The following is a 24,650-nucleotide window of genomic DNA, read 5'->3' as shown; positions in this document are numbered from 1 at the left end:
ATTGCAATATGAGCCCTAAGGTAACTAGTTAAACACTTAATTAGTGGATTTTCGTTAATTAGTCGATTATCCATTTAAATTTTTTGTACAAGTAATGTCCGCCTCTTCCAGTAGACCAGCTTATCATCTAAAATTGTGCTATCTGCCACAGGCGATTTTTAATGTTTTCGAAAGTGTTCGCTGAAACACCTGGTATACGTTCTTTTCGATGCACAAATTCTTAGGCCACCAACTTTCTTTCGAATGCCTGATAGAACCTCGGGCGTGTCGAACGCTGATCTCAGATAGTGTTCATAACTACGTTTTCTATGAAAGTGCTGTACGGCATGTTGTACTATAGCCACAGAAAGTATTACGCCATTGGTCGTTCATTGAAGAACGAAAGAGTGCAAACGGATTGCTTTGAAAGGCTGTGGCAAGTCCAGTTGAAGACCAGAATGTGTACGATTGCGAAGGCTGCGTGGGCAATATAATGCACGTATATAGTGACTCTATTCAGCGGCCGTATGTTGTAAGGAGCAAGTTATTTTCTATTGTTATCATCCTTAGTTATTAGCATGGTCGCCAGAATCCGCTACTCGTGGTGACGGTTAATAAGGACTTAAAATTGGAAAATTAAATGAATCTTTACAAAATAAGGCCACTGCGCTGCATACGTCGCTGCTTGTAAAGCGTGTCGTACATGTTCCTGCTGTAGGAAGCGCTGCTATCATATAGAATATTTCCACTTCATCAAATATTAGTGGTCCATGTAATAGAGTCACATCCACATGGCGTTAGAGTCTTGCACGCGCGCAGGTCTCCGATGTTTCTACAAATAGCAAGTTCTCCGCCGGTTTTGCTAAACACACACACAGCAGGCACCGGAAACTTGATTTTCTTGCAGTCTCACAGAACGCACAAGAGCTAGCGGCGTCAACGTGAGTTATCCGCCTCATTTGCTAAACGCATGCGGAATAAGCACTGGTGGCTTGGTTCTTACGCAGTCTCACAGCGAACAAACACACACAGCAGCGTCGTCGCAATGGAGCGCCATCACCGGTGGTCGACGTCGCTCTCGTATGTCCCGAAGTAGGCCGTAGACCGCGACATGGTGTTGTACATGGAGGGTGGGCCCATCATCTTCGAGCCCGGATGGTACGCGAGGGGCACCGCGTACGGCGGGAAGCAGGTGCACGTGCTAGGCGGCGGCTTGAGGCACGTGCACTTTGCCGGGTGCCCATTAACAATGGGCATAGGCCCCGTAGTGGATGCGTAGTGGCCGTGCGGCCGCGAGCGCCTCAATCGCACGATGCAGATCACCATGATCAGAATGCACACGAAGGCGACCACGCCCGCCACGATGCCGATTATCATCGTGTCCACCTTGGTGAGCACGCTCTGGCCGCTCGACTGGCGGGGACGCGCTGTCGTTGGCGCCTCGAAGATGATGTCGGGCTCCTTCCGATGGGGAGGCGAGGTCTTGCGGACGATGTTGTTGTTGCTCGGCGTGGTGGAGGTCCGCGTCGTTGGCACACCTCCAGCTGTGGTTACCTTACTGAGTCGGCTGGACGTGGCCGACATCTCCTCGTTCTCCTCCTCATTGACTTCATCGTCGCAGAAGAGGTCGTCCATCTGCAGGTTTACAACGAGGATCTTGTTCAGGTGGTGAGGCTCGGCGCACGCCAGGTCGATGAGCGCTGCGTTGTTGCCCTCGTCGTCGTCTTCGCGCGTCGTCTTGTGATCTTGGATCCATCGCCAGAGTGGAATCAGATTGCAGTCACACGTGATAGGGTTCTGCTGGATTCCTTCGATCTTCAACAAGGCCTGCTTGCTGGACAGTGCAGTCAGCAGCTGAGGATTGATCCGTTTGATCTGATTGTAGTTCACGTTCACAAAGCGTTTAGTGGACAGCGGCAGAGGCAGGAATATCGTCGTCGGCAGGTCGGCGATGCTCGTGTCGGAAATGGTGACCCGCAACTCGCGGCCGCGTATCCCGGCAAATGCACTCGAGGACAGCCCGTTTATGGTTTTTCCAGTCACATAAAGGTGACTCAAGCGAGGGCTGTACACTTTCTGGAGCTGATCCTTGAAAACGTTGTCCTTAATTTCTATGCCGAGGCTCTCAAGGCCTTCGAAAGGCTCTAGGCACTTTCGAGTCTTCAGAGCCTGCAAGTTCCCGTACCCATATAGATTTAGCTTAGTCAGCCTGGACAAAGGATTCAGAGCTTCGCACTCGATGTGGTTTAGTCTTGGAAGCCGCGAGAAGTTAAACTCGTCAAGGTTCTTCAGGTCTTGAAGGTCTCCGTTTACCAAATATGATATGGGATTGTCGGAAAGGTCTAATTTTCTCAGTTTTCTCAGATTCGACCAAGCACCAGCTGTGGCGATGCTGAGATTTGGTATTCCGTTGCCAGACAAGTCTAGAACTTCTAGGAGGGTAGTTTTTTGAAAGTTATTAGGCGATAGCGCTGATATTCTGTTTCCGGACAAGTTGAGAAGCCTCAAGAACGGGCTTTCAATCAGCGGCAAGCTCCGTATGCCGGTATTCGCCAGGTGTAGAAAACGCACGCTTTTGGGCTCGGCGAGTAAAACGTGGTGAGCGTTTGTAGTAAGAGGATTGTTCGACACATCGAGCTCTTTGATATTTACGAGAACATCTGCATTCGAAGGGAAGTCTTCAATGTGGTTGTTGGAGAAGTTAGCCTTTTCTAAGAACGAATACTGTTTTCTCAAAGCTACAGTTGGGAAGGTGCTAAACTCATTATGGGCCAGGTTGATGCTTTCTAGCTTAAAGTCTCGAAGTCGACTAAATACGTCGGGAGAAAGCGAGCTCATGTGGTTGTAGCTGAGATCAAGGTTCAGCTGGCTGATTCCTTGAAACAGCCTATCACCAAGGTGCGAGATCTGGTTATGCTGAAGCTCAAGATAGCGTAACTGGGTCGAATTTTGGAAGGCCCTGTCACCTACGCTACCTATTTGGTTATGTTCAAGATCCAAATGCCTGAGCCTAGGCAAGTCAGCAAAATCCGAATCTTCAAGCGTGTGAAGTTTGTTGTATCCGAGTTTGAGAACTTCCAAAGACCAAATAGAACGAATTATTTCGCTCGGAAAAAAAGACAGTTTGTTGTGACTGATGTCCAGCTTGCGAAGCCTTGGGTGCATAGTAAAAGAATCGGGGTAAAGGTAAGCTATTTGGTTATGGCTTAAGTTGAGGTCTTCTATATAAGTTTCTTTAGCGAAAAGCTCAGCTTTGAAAGAGTTTAAAACGTTGTTGTTGATCTTAAGCCTTCTTAGCGCGGGGAGTTGATCAAAAGTGCCAGTTCGTATTCCACTCAACCTGTTGTAACTCAAGTCCAACGTCTTCAGACGCGTAAGGTTAAGAAAGGCCATGGTGTTCATGTCCTTGATGAAATTGCTCTTGAGCGTAAGTTCTTGAAGTTCGACGAGGTTATTCAACGCCCCTATCTTCACGTCTGTCAAGCTGTTGTAGGCCAGATCGAGAAACTGCAGCTCGCGGAGTGCCGCCAAGGGACCTGCAGGAAGGTAGCGAATCTGGTTGTTACTCAAGTCCACTCTCTTGAGCTTCTTGAGAGTAGAGAATGCGTTTGCTGGTATGGAGGTCAACTTGTTCTTGCCGAGGCTTAATAACTGTAAGTTGGGGAACTCGAGCTTCAGGTCCTCCGAGACAATTACGTTGTCACCGAGGTCCAACGCCATCAGAGAGTTCCGCAGTCCGTCTAAGCTTCCCGAAGAAATTGTACTCAATTTGTTGCCACGAAGATTGAGCGTCTCGAGGAACTGTAGGTCCCTGAAGGTGCCGTTGGGAATCTCTGTGATCAGGTTGTACGCAAGCGACAGCTCTCGAATGCTGACACCAGCGCTGAGTACGCCGGGCGAGAGCACAGCTATCCGATTGTAATCCAGGTGAAGCTTCTGAAGTCGTGGCAGAGAGCCGAGCAGTGCAGAGGGAAAGACTAGAAGCTGGTTGTCTTCCAGGTAGATGGCCTCGAGGCTCACCAGACCTCTGAAGGTTGCCACGTCCACCTTTCGAATCTGGTTGACGCCAAGCCTCAGTGCCCTGAGGCTCTTCATTCCGTCGAAGCTGCCCGGCTCGATCTGCGATATTTCGTTGCGGCTCAGGTCGAGGTACTCAAGCCCCTTGAGGTCGGACGGCGCCGCTCCGCTGAACGAACGAATCTTGTTGGAACTCATCGTAAGCATCTTTAGAGCGGGCAACCGACGCAGAGTCGTGGTGGGAATGTGGACCATAAAATTGTTGGACAGATCGAGCGTGGTCAAACGCTGCAGCCCGTCGAAAGCGGTGGCGGGAAGGTTCTTGATTCTGTTGGAGCCCAAGTAGAGGACCTGTACTCTGGGGATGTTGGTAAAGGCGCCTTCTTCGATTTGGGATATTATGTTTTTGGTCAGGTTCAATGTCTGCAGCGCCTCCAAAGGTGGGAACGAGTCCTTGGTGAGCTCGGGTATGCGGTTCCCGTCGAGACTGAGCCATGTGAGGGCGGGAAGGTCGACCAGACTCGATGCCGGTACTTCTTCGAAGTCATTGTCGTTGATGTTCAGCACCTGCACAGTAAAAAGACGAGACATGGGACATGAAGTAATTTCTAGCAGTCAATTCTTGGTCCTGTGTAGCAAAATGTGTGGCAGGGCACATGTGAAACTTTCAGGAGTCAATTAGCGGCAAATCTTACGAAAATATTTGCTGCATGATATATACATTACAAGTAGGTCACGAATCTAGCCATGTATTACTCGAATATAATAAATACCACGCACGCCCGATAACTTGCTAAAAAAAGGAATTGCTGCTTATCTCTATATAGCTACAAATCTAAAGCCCAGGGTCCATGTACAGTGTGCGATTACAGCGCTTGGAGGTAACTCCTGGAGAAATGAAAACAGGTGTATATACGACATTCGTCCCACGTAAGCACACACATAGCCTTCTCGAATATATGGTGCCACTATCCGCCTTTGAAACGGGCGGCCCAGTCAGGCGCCGCATGTTTCTCTTCCAAGGTGACCATACGCACGGTGTGGATGAGAACGAAACCCCGCAATTGGATTCCACGCTCAAAAGTATGCAGCAGCAATGCACGTATTGCGCTTCAGGCATGCGTGTGCATGTGTGTGGGACCTTTATGCTGAACAACGTTGCTTGTTTTTAGGGTTGGCAGGAATTCTGTTGCAGTGATATGTTCGGGCGCCTATATGCGTTATCTACATGCTGGCATGCATGCATGTGCATACACAAGTACGCAAGTACTTAAAGTCAGTAAGTCACACTTTGAAGTTTCTGCATGTCCATATGCAATCAGGTATTTGTCATATACAAATACAATCATACCATACCGTGTTTATCACTGTATCTGGACTTAAATTACTGTGCTTATATCATAATCATCACTCAGCACCTGGAGTAGCATGTCAGCCGAACAGCCAGGCTGACATTTCGAGCATATAATTAAAGCTTGTTTCTATCTCTCTCTCTCCAGCAGGAAATCACATTGCAAAACACAATACGCACATAGTAAAATACACTATGTAATCACTACATGTCCGCATGCACATTTCTGATCAAGAATATACAGTCTACTAATACAATCATACCAGCCCAAATGTAACGTTGGAAGTAGGAGGTAATATGCGTATTTGCACTAATTATCTACAACAATAAGTTACAGAATTAGCAGCCCAACAATTTGAGCAGAAACGCAGCTTCTGATTTAGCATGACCCGCAGACTTCAGCGCTTCAGTAACCAGCAGAGTTAGCGGTTCCCCCGGCTGTGAAGTCAATTGCTGTAACAGCATCGCAAGCTCTCATATCAAGCGGGCGCCGTATACCCAGAAACGAGGAACGAACGAAAACCCGCATTGCTGACACTGCTGAAGCGTTTAATTACGTGTGCATAAAGATTAGTTTCTTGCGTCACATTACAAGACGCGAACGTGTAGCCAAAATTACTGGTAATGTTATGTGCGGCTATTCTACATGAATGTATATAGTAAATCAGAACCCTCATTTTCTTAAGTTAACTCTTCGTGAAACCAAAGTCACTTATGTTATATACGATGAAATAAAGGATAGTAAGGTGCCCCTGAACATGATATAAACTGAGGGTGGACGTCATGCAGATATTGTGGAATACTCAGGGAGCCCAGCTAGGCTTGTCTAACGATTACGTTCAAGACAGACTTACGGTGTCACGCTATGGTAGTTAAACCGGTTTTTTTCTGGCCAAAACGGCTTCGAGCCTGTGCGGAAAAGGGCCGTGGTGACGGCAAAAGTTGCAAGGCCGCAGGTCGCTCGCTCGCAAAAGTGGATTATGCAAAGTCCGGCCGATAGGAAACCGAGCTGCATGCATGCGAGGCGAACGCGTTCCTCCAAGCGATTTGCAGCAGAGGCCGATGCGTCGGCTGGCGATTGAGTTGCACTTATCGCGTGGAGGTCGCCTGCAAGGAGATCGCGGAAGGATTACGTTGCGGCGAGGAGCTTTAGAAACTGAAGCCGATGTTGGAAAGCGTCGGGCCAAATGTTTCTAGGAATTAGTACATGAAATGAACAACCAGTCCGTACAAACGTAAGATAAACACACTCGAGTACGCGTGTTACTTTATTTATTGTTTATAACCTGCAACAAAAAGATACTATACTAACGACTTTTGAAGTTTGGAACGAGAATCAACGCCAATAAAGTGAAAATACGCGCGAGCTTAAACTAACGGGGAATGGTGGTACAGTGATTAAGAGAGAGAGAGAGAGGAAATAAGAGATGAAAGGCTGCTCTGAGGTTAACCAGTGTAACTGTCTGGTTGGCTACTTTGCACTTGCATGAAAGAGAAGATATATGCAAGGAAAGATGAGGGGAAAAAGGATATAAAATGAATCTATCCGCCCAAGCACGGTAAAGGCAGCTGACAATGATTACAGTCGTCCAATAAGTGAATAATTGCTGTTTTGCACGTTGAAAAAAATATCTTGGTCAATATAACAGGATGCAAATAGGCCAACATTATTGGAGGATATTGGGCAGTCATACGTTTTGCGTTGAAACTTTAGTAATTAGATATACCAAAGAACAACCTTGTACCATGGTCGTTTGTCCATGATGTATTTACGAATTTTGCGTTATAACGGTGAGGTCAGCTCTATAACCACACAAAACATAATATAGAGCGACCATGTACTACGGAAAACTCACGCGAACGTTTCTCGAGCTGACTGTTGCCCCACCGAGGTTATGATTGTGTGAATTCAAAGAGGCGAAATGAAACTTCGAGACTGGTTGAACTATTTTACCCTGAGCGACGATTTGAATAGAAGACATATTGCTGTTAAGGTACGCTGTTTATCGGCTGCTTTTCGCCTAACTGAGAATTTTTACTAATGGTCGAAGCTGTTGTCACGCGTTTGGAAGTTTGCCTGGAGCGTACGACTCGACCCCAATGTCCTTGTTCGTAAACGTCTCTTTTTTTCCTTTTTTCGTTGCGGAAGTGCAAATATATCAAGCTTCTGTACACTCATATTTCTGTGCACCTTCGTTCTAAGAGATGAGTCTAAGAGAGAGAGAAAAGTAAATTCTGGGGTTTTACGTGTCAAAACCACGATCGGATTATGAGCCATGCCGTAGAGTGGGGCGCCGCGGTTTATATTTTGACCGCCTAGAGTTCTTCAACGTGCACCCAATGAACGGCACACAATTGTTCTTGTATCCCCTCGCCCCCTCCCACTGCAGAATGCGGTCGGCGCTGCCTGGATCAAACCCGCGACCTCGTGCTCAGCAGCGCGATGCCAAAGTCACTTGGATACCGTGACGGGTAGGAGAAATACCGAGAAAGAACGGACTGTACTTGTTAAAATACACTGAGAGAGACCAATGAAAGTTCATCGGACAGCTTCGGCACACCTGCCAGAACATAAGCGATTATCCTGTCATCAAGAAAAATAGTGCATGCGCTCTCGAACGGTGAGACCGAGTGCACAAGAGCCAGGGGTTTAGGTCTCTGTACGTCATGGGAGCCAATTGCCGAGTGAAAAAGTGGAGCAAGGCATTGTGGCAAGTGAACGCGTCGATACATCGATCGCGTGGACAGCGCAGGTCAACGGGTCGGTCATCTTACTGTCGCGAGCTCGGACCCCCCCATTTCGAGGAAGATAATCGCCTGTCGCCGCCATCCTGCCTTGTGTGAACGTTTTGCGATGCAAGGAAGGGGCATCGGCTGGACCGTTGTGCACTCAGTCTCAAGAGAGCGACATCACAAAGACATTTGGCAGCGTTTTTTTTTTGTGTGTATTCAGCGCCGAAGTGCGTTGAATGACCTCACCTACATGCACAGTGCGAACAGCCGCCGTGTTGAGGCCTTCTGCGAAGGCGCCAGACCAAGACACTTCCCCAGTCATGTTGGGCCTCTTGGGTTGCAATATATGGCGTGTTCCTTATTTAAAATTTTTACTGTCATGTTCCTTATTTAAGATTTTATAAAGTGGAGCAGGGCTGCTTGATTTTTTAGAGCGTAAAGGAAGATGACACCTCCTCAAGATGGTCAACAAGGCAGACGTTTAGCTTGCTGCCTTACACCGAGGAAAGGGCGATGAGTACACAAAAATGAAGAGAGTGAGAAAGAGAGAGAAAGAGAAAGGAACACTAGCTGCGGGCACATACCGGGGTGCGCATCAACTCTGAAAACAGTCACTGAGGTCAGTTTACTTCAGGAACTGCAGAAATGCGCACGTTCGCCAATGAACCAACAGCCAACGGTAGAAGCTGTACACTTGATATGAATTTTCCGGACAACACGCGCGGTAATGCGTGTACAAAGCTAAACAGGCACTATTATTCAGTCGCGTGCCAGTAGTGATGTGAGCTTATGGGAACTCACGTAACAAAACTTACGCTTTGTGAAACCATATGGGACAGGAAGTTGGCGAGAGGCGTAAACATGAAACACCTAGCTCTGAGTCAGAAGTCTCCTTTCCGAGTGGGAAATGGCTCCCAACCGCATCAAATAACCACACACACACATAGATTTTAAATGTGAAGTTACTTTAGCAGGACATAAAATTGGGCCAGGTGGTATCGACTGACTATAATGTACTGTAGCGCGGTAGACGTGACACCAGACGAAGGAAACACACAGGCGAGGCGCTAATTAAACCCGCAGCTAACGTTTGTACTGAAAAAAATCTAACACTTACGCACGCAAATGATGCCGGGTATGTACTACATCATCTTATTTACATCATTCTTAAAGATATACTTGTCTTTCCCGCGCACTCGTGTGTATGTTGAAAGTTCAGCTCGTATACTATAAGCAAAAAAAAAAAAAATTTAGACGAACGTTCAAAAGGCTAAAGAGATCCGTTTTTCCGTGGCGAGTACAAAGCGAAGCCGTGTGTGCATTCGCAGGAGAGTGAACGGTGAATGTGTATAGCTGGCGAGCAGCGTGCGTGGCCCAGTCTTTGGGACGACGAAACCAGGCCGGCGACGTGAGCGCAAGAACAAACAAAAATCTTCCCGCCCCTAGCTACCGGCGCCCGTTAACGACGCAGAGTGCTGCGCGTGGCCATTGCGAGCAATCATCGTGGAGAAAACGAGAGCGCCGTGTGGCGAAGCCCGCGGGACAAATGGGATGAGAATACACGAACTCGTGGCGCGCTCATTGCGTTCGGAAAGCCTTCGAGGTCGTGCGCTCCATTTGCGGCGTCCTCCGCTCAAGCCAGTACGATTAGCGTTACTTGAGCGGTTTTTCGAGAAGAATACAACGTACACAGCGCTGTGTTAACAAAACGTGCAATTATCCCGCGTCAACGAGGCGATCGAAAAAAAAAAAAAGAAAGGCAGTTTGCTTCCTTGCTTTCCTCTCGTTCATTCTAATACATCGTCACTTTGTTTCGTATGACGATGAAAGTGAAATTGCTTCAGTAAAGCTCAAGATGGTCGGTTCGATTTTCGTCAGCGGAGAGTAGTGGCAGTATCTCTAAGTACGATCGATCAATCGATCAATCAATCAATCAATCAATCAATCAATCAATCAATCAATCAATCAATCAATCAATCAATCAATCAATCAATCAATCAATCAAACGTTCATAGTGGTTCTGCGTTTGATCACACAATACATTATTTCTGGAGCATCGGCAGGCACACACAAATAGGCGAACTGAAAAATAAAAAATAATAGAGGAAGAGGTCGAGCTATACATAAAGGCCGTTTCCATCTTCAAATTTTTTTCTGCAGCAATAATCAAAGGGTGGAACAGTCGCGGTGGCTCAGTGGAGTTTTGCCGCTAAGCATGAGGTCGCGGGGATGATTCCCTGCCACGGTGATTCATAAGACGGCGAAATAAACAACAACAACAACAACAACAAGATTGTGAACCGCGCTCAGAGCGCACGCTGTACGCTTCGCAGCGGCATCCCTCATATCCACCTGTGCCGCTCCGGTATGTTATACTACACGCTATGATTTTTTTATGAAAGGTTAATCAGCCTATATATATACCTCGTTGCGGAGGAAACCACTTTTTATTTAGTTTATGAGAGTTTCTGTCTTTTCTGCCTTCTGTTGCGCAATACCGCGCTTTCTGACTGCATGGACCGACGCTTTGTCTTTTCCCCCTAATGCAGTCACATAACGAATCAACAATCAGCGCCTATAGGTTGTCAATGCCACACCCACGGCGTCGCTGGATCTCAGCGGAGGCCTACATGAAAAAATAAAAATAAAAGAAGAACGAAATCTGGGTTTCTTTTGATTAGTTTCCATTTGCCCCTCTAGCCTGTCCTGGCCCCTGAGACCAACCGGTTCCGTAACTCCTACTGTATCTTCACAAGTGCACGAGAGAAGCCGACGTACGCCGTGAAATGGTTTCCTTACACTACGCCGCGTCAGGTCCACGCCCTTCACAGCGAAAAGAAAGAGAGAAACTCGTAACGACGAATAACTTTATATATATATATATATATATATATATATATATATATATATATATATATATATATATATAATATGCAGCGTTGGTAGCTCATCTCTGTTGCCAATTTTCGTTGACCGCAGGCGATGTGTGTACCTCGGCACGGGGAGTGTGCTTCACGCGCCGCTTTAGCGCCGAACATGTTTTAACTCGAGCAGGAAATACACAAAATGTGTCTTCAGCCGGGGCAGATAAATTGTGTAACGGGCGGTGCCGCGCTTTTTTAGCGCAGTTAAGTAGGCCGTAAAAAATTGTTTAGCTCTCCCGAGTTTGAACTTACGGTCTACGCCAAGGTGAACTTTGGAGCCCAGTCACGTCGGATCTTTGGATGCGCGGCGAATCCATAGCGTGCTACTTCTGAGCACGAAGAGAACTGCAGATGGTTAGAAGTAACCCGAAGCCCTACATTACGGGCTGTTCGATAGGCCCATGGTTGCTTGGGGACATTGAAATCAATCAATCAATCAATCAATCAATCAATCAATCAATCAATCAATCAATCAATCAATCAATCAATCAATCAATCAATCAGTCAAATAACTGATAAATATCTCAACAAAATAATAAACGGATGAATCAACGGTTCGATCAATCAAACCATGAAGCCTATGAGGGCCCCAAACAAAACGTGGAAACGAAAAGGAACTCGCCATATAGCAGCACGCTCAGACCCCCGACCGAGACGCGGACACTTTAGACAGGCGCACGGAGCACGGAGACTGGCGTATTCACGCTTGGAAATCCGACAAGTGGGCACGAAAAACGCTTCGGCCCACGCTAGAGCGCGCTGCACGCACAGAGAAGTTGGAGGCGGCCCAGGACGTGCCGTGACCGGGGAAATTTCGAGCGGCAACCGCACGTGGAACGCGCAATGCAGCGGGGCCTATTGCACGTTGTTCAACCGATTGGCCGTTTTATTGCCTCCTCCTTCGAGGATTGCTCGCGTGACGGGCGTGCTGTGAAATCGAGTGATCCGGCTTCGGCCACGGTGCAACGGCGCGCACGTAATAGTGGCGGGCAGTCCGATTATCATATTCTTTCGCGTGTCGAGGTCTTCGGATACAATGTGGATTGCCCATTGGGCATACTCTGATAAGAAGAGGAGGAAGCGGCGAGCGGAACATGTCAGGGCTCGGCACATGTCAGGGCTAGGCGCCCTGGCTCAAACTGTGTCACATAAGTGCAAACGCAGCTTCTGAGTGGTTGGCGTAACAAAGACAACATTTATCATAGCAACAGTTTCGGGCAGCCGCTCTAATTTCGGGTCCGTAATCTCCGCCTCATGTAATGAGGTTGGCCGTTAAATGTGGCCATTTTATAACATTTAAGATTGTCTGCGTAGAACGCCCTATCATGGGTGCAAAGTGTATGTTAGGACTTTCACAATTTGTAATCTCTCAGGAACTACGGCATTATTATTCTTATTATTATTATTAGTAGTAGTAGTAGTAGTAGTAGAAGTAGTAGTAGAAGTAGTAGTAGCAGTAGCAGTAGTAGTAGTAGTAGTAGTAGTAGTAGTAGTAGTAGTAGTAGTAGTAGTAGTATTTCTTAAACCACTGAAGGTCACAGCCATGTGGTGACCAGCGTGAAAGAAGTCGCAGTTTCGCTCTAAAGGCGAAGCAAATTAGTAGACAGCTATACGAAGTAAGCATGGTAGTTTTATCGGCAGTAAAAACTTGTAAACATTCCCCTACTAGGTTATTAAGTATGACGTAAAGCGCGCACAAGCAAACATGAACACATCTCACTCGATGACAACGCACACTCGCTGTCAAAACGTTGGAGTGAGAAAGCACGACAGCAGCACCGAGCGAATTGACCTTCGTGCTGCCTCTCCCTTCAACACAGCGATAACACAACGGACGCGGAGCTATCGTGACTCGACACATCCTGTCCAATGCATTGCAGATCGCTTTCAAAAAAGACGCGCGCGGCCGCATGCGGCCGCGCCATAAGCAGCTGCCGCCGGACTAGAACACCCCCCTCCCTTCCCTCCCCCGGTGCCTTGCGCGTGACGGAAGACGGCGCGCTTCATTCCCGCTTTCCTCCCTTGCGAGCGCGAGATTGAGCCGCCATCGCCGGCGCACCATCGCACGCTTTCACTCACACATACAGCATACGGCGCGCGGCGATGATGTTAACGCCCTTGTACTTTACACGGAACATCACGGCGCCGCCAACGCCGCCGACCGCAGAACTCACCACGGTCCACGGTCGATGTGCCTGGATTGTCCATATAATTGCTATCGCAATAAAGGCGAGGGTGTGAACCCTAAACGCTGTTATACAAAGGAATTCAGTTCCAAAGAGAGGAAACGATAGAACTGCATAAAATACTGCACCTAGTAGTCAAGAAATTTTGCTTATTTGTTTTTCTTCTTCACGGTACGCCCGTATAGACGCATAACCGCAAGAGTGCTTCCGACCAGAAACTCTAAGAGAAATACCTTGTCTGAAAAACAATGCAAACCCGTCGGGCAACATTATTAACCGCGGTCGAGTTGGCCGTGACTGCCCACCGAAAAGCCACACAAAGAGGCGAGCATTTCGGCCCTCTTTCAACGACTGTTATATACGAACGCCAACGTCCACACCCCACACTCCCACGAAAGCGCACGCCCAAAGCCACCACAGTCGTAGGAAGGGGGCAGACGTGGTCGCCGGGGTAAGGTCTCAGAAAAAGGCTGTTCGTGCAGGCAAGTAAACACGGAGCTATGCAGTGCAGCCACAAGGTACACGGCTTCGCACCGCGGCCGTGCGCGCCGGTGGAATTTTTTCACCGCCTCGCAAACCGCGTAGCGCGGGGCAGTATGCTACGACGGCAACCTTGAGACGCGGCCGCTGGCTGCTGCTACGTGAGGAGGGAGCGTTATAGAAAGGGGCAGCCCCGACGTAGTCGGCGGCCGGTTGACCGGCAGCGGTAGGATCACAAGGCCGCGGCTTTCAATGGGCGGATACCGCCTTTCGCCGGCGACGACGACACAACGTGATCCGTGTCTCGCGCAACACAGCACGGCTGTCGGCGCGCGGACAGTGCAGGGTCTTTCAGCATGCCTCGCGCGCCCTAGCCGGGCCACCCTTTGAAGTCGTTATTGTAGCGCCGACTGCCAGCGACGAGCGTGGAAGGAAAGCAAAGCGACGTTCTAGCAAGCGCCTCTCTTCTTCGTGCCGGTGGAGCGAGCGATGAGGCGACTGCTTCTCGAACGTGAATGGAAAGCGGGGAAGCGCTGTCTCGTAATAACGACTTCGTTTTTTTTGTTAACATATTCTTACCCCCCACTTTATTTTTCGTCAACGTAAAATTACCTCAGTCTGTTACACGGCGAAGCGTACGGTACGTATCAGCAACAAGTCAAGACGATACGCGCGCTTGAAATCGTCGTTGCGACATCAGCGCCTTCATTTACTCTTTGTCTATTAAGGTTGCATTGAGGCAGTTCTGAGATAGTGCGTCTGCGATACACACTCGAGATCGAGATGTAGGTCGTCCTTATAGTTATAGCTTCTCCACCTGGACGCTGTGACCTCAATTTATTCAGGAGAGTGGCTTCACTATATTCGCGTTCTCTCTTTCGGCTTTGAAATCTGGCAGTTAGCAAAAGTTAGCCTGCTGACAGGTTATAAAGGTCTTGACCTCCGTTAAGTGCGTGAAAACGAAAGATAGTGTTTCTGTGTCTATGTGGATCACATGTGAAAATGCCTATAAATTACTTTTTGCCTCTACAATTCGTGTAACTCAAGAGAGAGAACAAATAATCTAAAATGGCATAATCTAGCTAATCTAACCTACTAGCAGCCCATTGTTGATAGAACTGCAGTTATCTTCTTCAACCAGGCCATACAGAAACATTTCCTATTATTGGACTAAACCCTTACGCAAAAGCTATTTCGTCAGGTAAGTATATCTGACCACATGAAAAAGAGCTCGAATAGATGCGTCATCCTGGGTGGCATGTTATCTGACACACTGAACCTCGCTCGACGCAGATAAACTTCGACGCTGTCTTTGTGGACTCCTGATGGCCAAATCAAGAACATTGGCAACGTGAGAATCAAATGCACCTACACAAAGGAACAGCTGGTAATCGTATGTGGCCAGAACGTTGAACACGCGCTGATTGATAGCTTCCGGTCGAGCCTCACAAAGTCAACTTAGAGTCCTAAACCTTTATGCAGACCCTTGTTGGTTAGAGTGAATGGCAAGTGAATGAATTATCAATGAATCTTGCAAGATGCTTTCTAACACCAGTACAATTGTTTTTTGACACAGGATTGCTTCTCTCTCTGTCTCTCTCTCTCTCTCTCTGTCACACACACACACACACACACACACACACACACACACACACACACACACACACACACACACACACACACACACGCACGCACGCACGCACGCACGCACGCACGCACGCACGCACGCACACGACCATGTCTTTCGTCATCGCGAAAGCAAGCACCCAAATGAATCTTATGGAAAGTTTTGTGAAAGACATGATGACAGTGTAGTGAAGGAACATGCACATCTTCTCTAGTCTGCTGAGTAATTAGTATAGTTCATATTACCCTCACTTTTCTCAAACAGAGCTCGTTAAAATGCACTGAGTTAAAACAAAAATCTCCTAAAGAGTTCTTACATAGTTCGCGTACGTCCTGGAAGCACGTTACCGAGCATCTGGGAACTAGCGCGTGTATAGACAGCATTAATTAATTAAAACTCAATGTTGTCGATACGTCGCTGGCCTCTGCACAGTGTTATTTTGTTGAAACAAAGATTACGTGCGGTGAAATTAAATTTGGGAGCCAATAAGCATCTGATCCACACACGTAGTATAGTCATTTGCTTAACAACAACATCAACAATAACGACGACGACGACGCTGTCGACAACAAAAACAAGAACATCACAAAAACTATGGCACTTTCTGCACAGGCTGCAACAGGCCAGCGAGGAAAACAACTCTTCTGACCTAGACGGAGCCTTCAATCTTGTTCAAGGAATATAAAAAAAAAGAAAAAAAGAAAGAGGAGATGTAGTAATTGCCGTGAAGTTCGACGATACCAAGCGTTGTTTTTGATATCTTCTCATTTGTCTACAGTTAAACAAGAACAAATTATTTTTCGGGAAGCTATAGTTTCTTTAAAAGGAACGGCACAGATCTAAAACCTATAGTGTGGACGAATTGATGCGAGTTTTTTTAGCTTCTTTTATTTTCTCATCTTTTCTGTCCTTAACCCATCCCCCTCTACAGAGTAGTCAACCGGACACTTAATCTGGTTGCCCTCTAAGCCTTTCACCTCTTGTTTCTTTCTCTCTCTCTCTCTCTTACTTGAGAAGCGTTACATGTATCTCGCATATTTCCCCGAGTGAATGATGCTCCGTTTAGCGTGCTCTTACGAGCGGCTGTAGAGAAGCAAAGCAGTTCACACGGGACGGCACCCGTCGTTTACCTCGAGCTTGTCGAGCCCCTTGAAGACGGCCGAGTCGACGCCCTGTATCCGGTTGTCGGACAGGTCGAGCAGGCGCAGCTCCCGCAGCGCGCGGAACTCGTTGGTGGCGAACACGGGGCTCAGCTGGTCGCCCAGCAGGTTGGAGCCCAGGTGCAACTCCTGCAGCGAGCCGTGCACGCCCTCGAGCAGCCGCTCGCTCAGCCGCCGCACCCGGTTGTGCGACAGGTCGAGCACGCGCAGGGGCACGCCGCTCGCGGTGAACAGCTGCGCCTCGAGGTCCTGGACGCCCGCGTGGCGCTGGGAGAACCGGTGGATCCGCTGCCGGTACGGGAGCATCGGGAAGTTGCCCTGCGAGTGCACGGCGAGACCGTCCCGTGTTTTGGTTGAGGGCGAACCGAGGATTGCGTACACAGCCTCGGGCGACAAGCCGGCCCCATCACAGAGCACTTCTCTTCCAAAACGATGTTGGTGGAAGCCACCGTCACGCGCGCGTCAATCTGAACGATGCCGTGTGGACGGATGCCCTTTCTTTAGACAATGTATTTCTTAGCGAGTTGCCCCTATATTTCGTATCGGCTACGCATGTTTCTATAGTCTCTTTCGTAGGCTGACCATGCACCGAGATAATGCAGTGTAAAAATGTAGGCCGATCCCGAAGATAGTGCAGTCGAAAGAGTTATAGTCGAAAGGTATTATACGAAGGGAACATAAGAGAGAGAAACGAAAAGGCATAAAGTCTTAAGTAATTAATTATTATGAAAGCAATAAAACGTAATAGAATAGGCAGACTAAGCCTAAAAATAGATAATGTATATAAAAATAAAGGTGTGGCAAAATAGTACAACTATGGTTGCTGTAATCGGTATTTACTTTGCCATGTCCTATAAATGCAACCTATTGTAACTTAGATATGTGTTTTGCACCCTGCTAATATTCCCAATGGGAAGTGCACTATAAATAAATAAATAAATAAATAAATAAATAAATAAATAAATAAATAAATACATAAATAAATAAATAAATAAATAAGTAAATAAATAAATAAATAAATAAATAAATAAGTCAGGCTGGTGAACGTTATGCTGCCTCTGCAGGACGTTTAGGCAAGCGTAGCTGTCCCTGACATTGAGACGGCGCGGTATGTTTAAACGTAGCGATACCGTTTACCTCTGAGCCAAAGCCCTTCTCTGTGTTCGCGCGTGCTAACTTATCCGCACCGCTACCCTCAGATGCATGCACCTCTGTCCTCTCGAACAAATACACACACACATTGGAAGACGAAAAGAAAGAAAAGAAAAGAAAAGAAAGAAAAGGTGAAGCCCAAAGCGACTTCGGGAAGTGTACGCACGAGGCATTGTGTGGCGCTGCGGTTGCTGGCACTGGCGCATTCACATACTGCGGAAACTAAGCCTTCTCTCTCTCACTCTGTTTACATCCATTTTTCCTTTGCGCCGAGCAGGGCAGGAAACCGGATTCATTTTTTGTTTTTGTTAACCTTTATGGCCTTTCATTTGCTTGTCTTGCACTATTTAAAAAAGTTACGAGCGTACGTGATATGAAACCAAGCCAACATCAGCGATTGCGCGAGCCCCACGGGCTCCGACATCAGGCGGTTCCGTGGTCGCGGTTGGATCCATTTCTTTCTTTCTTTCTTTCTTTCTTTCTTTCTGAAGAGACGGTACGAGTTGTCTTTTTGTTGATTTGGATTATTGCAGCCTATTTTCTTCTTGAAGGAAAGAAAAAGATACAAATGACCCAATCTTTACAGGAAATGGCCTACTTGTGACGTGCATCAAACGATGGCCTTCAAGTTCGGTTGTAGGCCGCTAAATAGTATTTGCCCAAGCTGGCTTCTCCACAGCAACACTACAGTGTATATAATCCTATATATGCTTCAGCCATTCTTCTCGCGGTACTTGCGAAAACCTGCGCTTATTTGCTTGTGCGTGCATACCCGAAAACGTTCGTATCGTAACTGTGAGCGTCGTTACAGATAAAAAAAATAACTAATAAAGATGCACCAGGCGGAATCGAATCTAGGTACTCTCAATTCGGGGACCGGTAGAGACATATTTTTTAAAACACGGTATGAGTTATACACACACACCAGTCACAATCACTGCGTGCCCGTACAACATCTTTATTTGTAACAGCACCCGTCCGCATTGTAGCATTAACCAGTAAGCTAACCAACAAGTGTCCCATCAGCAGATCTACCGGGAAGCTATTCGCTTGACTTTGACGAGCTTCCGGCTATGGTTCCTGCTCAATTTTATTTTCCTTTATTACATCCAATACGTATGGTCATATTATGTGAGCCTCAATCCATGCCTTTCTTCTCTCTCTCTGTCTTTCTCTCTTGACCGACCCCTTTGCCTGACACCTAGTGTGGCGCCTGACTGGACTGACGGGCACCTTTCCCACCTTTCATCGTTGCGCTCGACACCTATGGTTCATGGTTGCACTTAATGCACTCGAAAGCTATGCGGCTTGTGTCAATCGTTTCAGCACGTTCATTTTTGCTGGCTTTAGCCAGTCTCTCTTAAACGCTCTCTTAATAAATGAAAGAAAAAGAAATTAAATTATGGGATTTTACGTGCCAAAACCACAATCTGATTATGAGACACGCTGTAGTGGGGGACTCCGGAAATTTGGACTACCTGAGGTTTTTTAACGTGCACCTAAATCTAAGTACAAGAGTGTTTTCGCCCCCATCTAACTCTTCACAAATGTGACGTCCCCAAAATCGATCGTTGGAGTAAGTACCTCCCTGTATACGCTGGACACAAGGCCCCGCGGGCCCTTGTAGCCTATTCGCATTATAGAAAGAACCGCCCTAATGGGCGCACTGAACACACGTCAGACTGGCAAGCCTCGAGTTACGACACGTTATCTGCTCCATGGACTAGCACTGCCTGTTCATCCCGCGAAACGGACACACTTTTAACCTTTCCGATAGACACTGACATCGGCGGGGTATACTTTAATTAGTTTATTGCGGGCTCTTACGTGTCTTTTGTATGTCATAGGGATGTGGAATTTTTTTCGTCATTCCCATTTGGGCGCGATACGCCCAGGGAAACAGCTTCAGAATTAATAAGAACCTACCTCACAATGACTGACAGTCGTTGGTAGGAACTCATGTTACTGAAGGAAAAGACGTGTTAACGCGCACACAAGTGGGAAGGAAAAGGACAGCACAAACGCCGACTATTACCTAAAAGAATGTCGCGCAGTGGTGGAAAAGAAGGAAGGCGCAGAACATCATCTGCGTCTGCTTAAGGAAAGGCTGCGCAAACTCGTCAATCTTATACACACGCGCGCCCTCGCGAAGTATCTTTTGAGCACGCGCAGATACAATGTGTATCTTCCTTCGTCAAAAAGGCAAATTTAGTAAGACACAAAGGAGACAGACACAGCGCTGCACGCTTTCAACAAAACGTTCATCGTTCAACAAACGTTAAACGAGTGAAGGAGAAAACGCGCGGCCCACGCCGACAGCCGTCTCAGTTTTCCCCTGTCCGTCGATGGGGATACACCAGCGTTAACACGCACCGCGTAAGTCGACTTACCCGTCTCTATCTACCCCCTCCTGGCGCATCAATGCGATTCGCCTTCCTATCGCATTTCCACCGTATAGATGTATGCAATGCTCTAGAAATTCCATGCGATGCGACACTTGCCACATTTGTCTAAACGTGGCTAGACACGGCTAGTCATGGACCTCAAGCTTGATTTACTCCTTCGATTGATTTCCTCTCAGTCTGCACTACCTTTTACTTTATGGTCGGCGCTTGCGTCGTACTTCTTGCTCATATACTTGTGTCGGTGTTAGCACGCCTGCATCACACGAAACCCTCCCTCTATCGTTTTTTCTCCGTGCGCACACTGCTCACCTGGAAGGCGACCCTGTCGCAGTTTATTCCCGTGCCGTTGTCAGGAGGCCCGACGAAGTAGCAAGAGCATGGCTTGAGCATGGGCGCCATGGACGTGAACAGCTTGGCGCACGGCACAGTGACGAAGCGGCTCTCCTGAGCCGACCCGAGTGCGGCGATCGTAAACACGACCACCACAGCCCACAGCCACCGCACCGCCGAGTCGAGTCCGAGCGCCATCGCGGATCGCCTGCGCAGTACGTCAACAAAAGTGGTGTCAGAATCAGTCACAATGTTCCTTACGATTTGTAGTATGCATGCTATAGGCATATATGGAATATGTGATAGAAGTTGGGACCCCGTAACTCAAGCATGAATTGAATGAGAATATATCTCCATAAAACACGAAAGACAAGCAGGGAGCAATCAAGGATCATGCATTGTGACCGGCTTGATGTTTCCCTGCTTGTCCTTCGTGTTTGGGCAGCAAACCAGGTGCGACCTGGTTAACCTCTTTATGTACATTTTTTTTCTCTCTCTCTTTGGCGCCGTTTGTTAGCTGTGACAAAACAACTAGGGCTATATATAGTACGGGTTGATAAGGTCTGCAGAAAGGAGCGCCAGTCTTAAATTGATTTAAACTCCAAGACCTGGTTAGGCGTAATTGGTAATTAGCGGAAATACCAACACGCTCATCGCGCATTAACTTATTCGGCAATCAAAACGTGATACAGCGAAGTTTGTTGTTGTCTACTATAGAAGCAAAAGTTTGGTCTTATGAAAGAAGAAACGAATGGTTTAGCTGTTGTAACTTTAGTCGAACACGTTCCATAAATGGTGCCGCCGTTTAGAGTGAACCCCCCCCCCCGAAAAATGACTCCTTATAATCCTGTCAGCATGGCTACTGTGCTGGTTGTTGGCCATAGCTTTCAGCTCAGAGTCACTTAGGCGCGCAAATACGGGGTCAAACGAGATGCTAACGGGCTATTTGAGGAAGTAGGTTTGCTTATTTATAGCGCATAATTCGAGCAATCGCTTTTGTTGAGACTGGGCTTTTCAAAATAGGCGAGCTCTTGTAAAAAAAAACGGTGTCACCGTAAAACAGGTAGTATTACGCACGCTATAGTTCTCAGCCGTAAAGTTGCTATTGACGCCATGTAGGCTTAGACTTTTCCAAACTTTCTGGAAGCACAACCAAGCAACGCAACCGAAGCGCGAGTGCACCCTCACTCTATATGAGATATATGAGAGTTTAGATGAGTGTGGCAGAAAAGCATAGCATTTTCTTGTGTTGTCTCACTAAAGAAAGGTTTGGCTCGAGGATTAATGTTTTGTAACATTCTTATCACCGAAACAAATATGGCTTATTAGTAAGAAAAACAAATCACAATCACAGGCGCAGTTTCTTTCGATCGCGAACATCGTTAATGTGACACGGTCACATATCCCGCAGACTTCTTGCAGATTTGAATCCTTTCCTTCGCGTGGTAAGACAAGAAATTGTCATATTGTATTTAGTTTTATTTTTTGAATAGGCGTGGTTAATTATTTTTAATGATCCACCATTAACCAACTAACAAGTGTAGGCAAGCCAGGGCCGCAATGCATTACGTCATAAGAAACTGTATTTTTTAAGATTTCGGCAGCTGTGGCGCTGTTTTTGAGATTTGCTTTTTTTTCTGTATCTTAGTCACGTATGTCAACAGTCGTCTATCAATAGAACCAAACAAAAAAGGGGGAAACGAATGCGTAATATTCAGTCAGGCGACGCCACATATGAACATTTCTAACACTGCTTCCCGGCTCCCTAACGAGGAACAAGGGCAAGCGCCTCGCATCACGAAGCCGCCGAGCATGGCTGCAGCCCTTTCGAGGCGACGTGACATCCTTGAAGCGTGCCGTGCGCGATCGGCGTCGCTCACCGGCACGCCGCTTTCACTGGGCGCGTCGTCGCTTCCTCGCAGTAGCACAGCAGCGAGAAGCTGCAGGCCTCGTGGCAAGCGTGTACCGTGCACTCGATACGGAGTGAGGGCGATGTGCCGATCTCTGTACGGCTGCTGCGAGGCTCTTATCATGCTCGGTACGCAGGAGGGGGGTGTTCCAACGGGGAAAAGAAGGCGCGTTTACTTTCTCCGGCCAAGGAACGTGGACTACCCCTTGTCAGAAGCGTGCCGCGGATCCGCGCACTTGCTCGTTGGGCACGCTTACCGTGTCGAGACGACCGAAGCAGCGGGAGCCGTGCGGGCAGCCTCCGGCTCTATCAAAGCGTAGCCAGACGGCATCGTTCCATAGGGTCTATACACTCGCTGGAGGTTATCTCGCCAGTTCATCGGGCTGCACTCGTTTTCGCTCGTGCCGGACTCGTTTGAAGATTTCGCGCCCGTCGCGGTGACTTATGGCACGCCAAAGGAGCGCCAGTCGACTCTGACCGTACACGGTGTGCCAGTTTGTGCGCTGTATATATTGTCGCTTCGTGTCGCACTCTATTCAATTCAATCACACCACTCCATTCGCGAAGCTCTGTTCGTAAACAATGTTTCTTGCGGTCTTTCGTTAATTTGCTGAATGTTTCTTTTTACATTAAGTGTCTTACTGAAAGGCCGACGTGCAGGGAACGCGCTAGCCCCGGCTTTGACTACGTCGCCGCTTCAGCAGCGACACAGTTAATTGCGCCGAATCCAGACCATTACTTTCATTGAAGCATTGCGAGGGTTATATAAATATCTGTCCTCTCCCTGCTGCAAAAAAAAAAAAAAAAAAAAACTAAAAAAATCGAGAAATTGAACCGCTTATGAGTTGTGAAGACGAAAGAATTAATGTCAAATTGAACGCCGCTGAGCAGTCGTAAATGAAGTTCGAGTTATGAACTCCTCGCGGGCGAGCGAACGCGTTGAACCACTTGGCTAGTTTAGTCCAGTGGGTAAGACATTCGGCTTCTGAGCGTGGGGTCGTACGTAGGATCGAAACTCAGTGCCGCGAACGTTTTTCCTTTCCAATTTGTTCTGTTCTTTATGGATCATTTCCTGATAGTGATTACCGAGACGAAGTTAGAAAGCAAGCGACCGCTTGCGCGGACAAGGAACGCGTGAAGAAAACAGCCTTCCAAGAGCGGAGGTGACGGGGCGATGCCCTCACGCAACACCTGGCGCGCTATCGCTGCAGAAGGTGCATCCCTTCGCTCGCCCTGCTCCGTCGAGGAGCGCACGTGGTGTCGCAGCCAATGGGAATTTGAGGGCCGTTTCTCTGCTACAGACGCCGGCTTTTTGCTAAATGGGCGATTTGATGCCTTTCATATACCCACTACGGGGTAGCAGGCCGGGCGTGTGTCTGGTTCTGTCTTTCTCTGTCTTTCCTCTATTCTTTATTTTGCTCTCTCTCTCTTTCACTGTATATATATATATATATATATATATATATATATATATATATATATATATATATATATATATATATATCAAATTATGGGGTTTTACGTGTCAAAATCACGATCTGATTATGAGGCATGCCGTAGTGGGGGACTCCGGAAATTTGAACCACCTGGGGTTCTTTAACGTGCACCTAAATCTAAGTACACGGGTGCTTCCGCATTTCGCCCCCATCGATATGCTGCCGCCGTGGCCCCGGCTTGATCCCGCGACCTCGTGCCTAACAGCACGACACCATAGCCACAAGCAACCACGGTGGGATATATATATATATATATATATATATATATATATATATATATATATATATATATATATATATATATATATATATATATATATATATATATATATATATATATATATGTTTCATAGCATTTCTTGTATAGAAATAACGGAATGAACTTATCACAACACTCTACGTTCGTACAAGAGCTTTTTATCGTCTGAGGTCAACCTTCCCAATCATCTCGTCGTTGCGGCTTTCCACAGCTACAACATGGCAACGTATTCGAGGCGTATTTCCGACGTTGCTTCAGCGCGTCTATTTCGTGCCGTGTGGTGCTCCCGCGGTATAATCAAGGCTCGCACGCGTTCCAAGTGGCTGGCGCTTTAACTTACTGCTACATGGAACGCAATCCAGCCCTGACAGACACAACTGAGCGGGAACAAATGAGGCTTGAAATACACGTGCAGAAGCAGAGCCGAGAGTACGCCGGAAATCCGCTCCTTGTGGTTACCGGTTTGCGAACAGTTCGTTCATGCATGCAGTGGCTTCATGAATGCGCGTTCTGGTTATCCTAGCTTTCCGGTCTTTGTCCGTGTCTCCTCGTTCAACCCTCCGTTCACAGAATGAGTTCGTTGATCGAACTTTGGAAGAAATCATGTGGCATATAAGAAACAGTGCATCTTAATATGAGTCA

General features: G+C 47.4%; 1 protein-coding gene across 1 annotated transcript in view; it reads right to left on the bottom strand.

Annotated features, from left to right (window-relative positions):
• Positions 1-90: 90 nt before the first annotated feature.
• The window catches only part of LOC126531145 (uncharacterized), a 68,079-nt gene continuing 43,519 nt past the window's right edge, over positions 91-24,650 (bottom strand). The window contains exons 2-4 of the mRNA XM_050178560.2: positions 20,324-20,552; positions 16,428-16,775; positions 91-4,563 (exon numbers count right to left, since the gene is read on the bottom strand). Of these exons, the coding sequence (XP_050034517.1) occupies positions 1,036-4,563; positions 16,428-16,775; positions 20,324-20,542 (4,095 nt within the window). The 5' untranslated portion in view covers positions 20,543-20,552 and the 3' untranslated portion in view covers positions 91-1,035. The remainder of the gene's footprint in view (positions 4,564-16,427; positions 16,776-20,323; positions 20,553-24,650) is intronic.

Source organism: Dermacentor andersoni, chromosome 5, assembly GCF_023375885.2.
Source record: "Dermacentor andersoni chromosome 5, qqDerAnde1_hic_scaffold, whole genome shotgun sequence".
Taxonomy (NCBI): domain Eukaryota; kingdom Metazoa; phylum Arthropoda; class Arachnida; order Ixodida; family Ixodidae; genus Dermacentor; species Dermacentor andersoni.
Note: the sequence above shows the minus strand (reverse complement) of the source record. Positions and strands in the feature narration are given on the sequence as shown.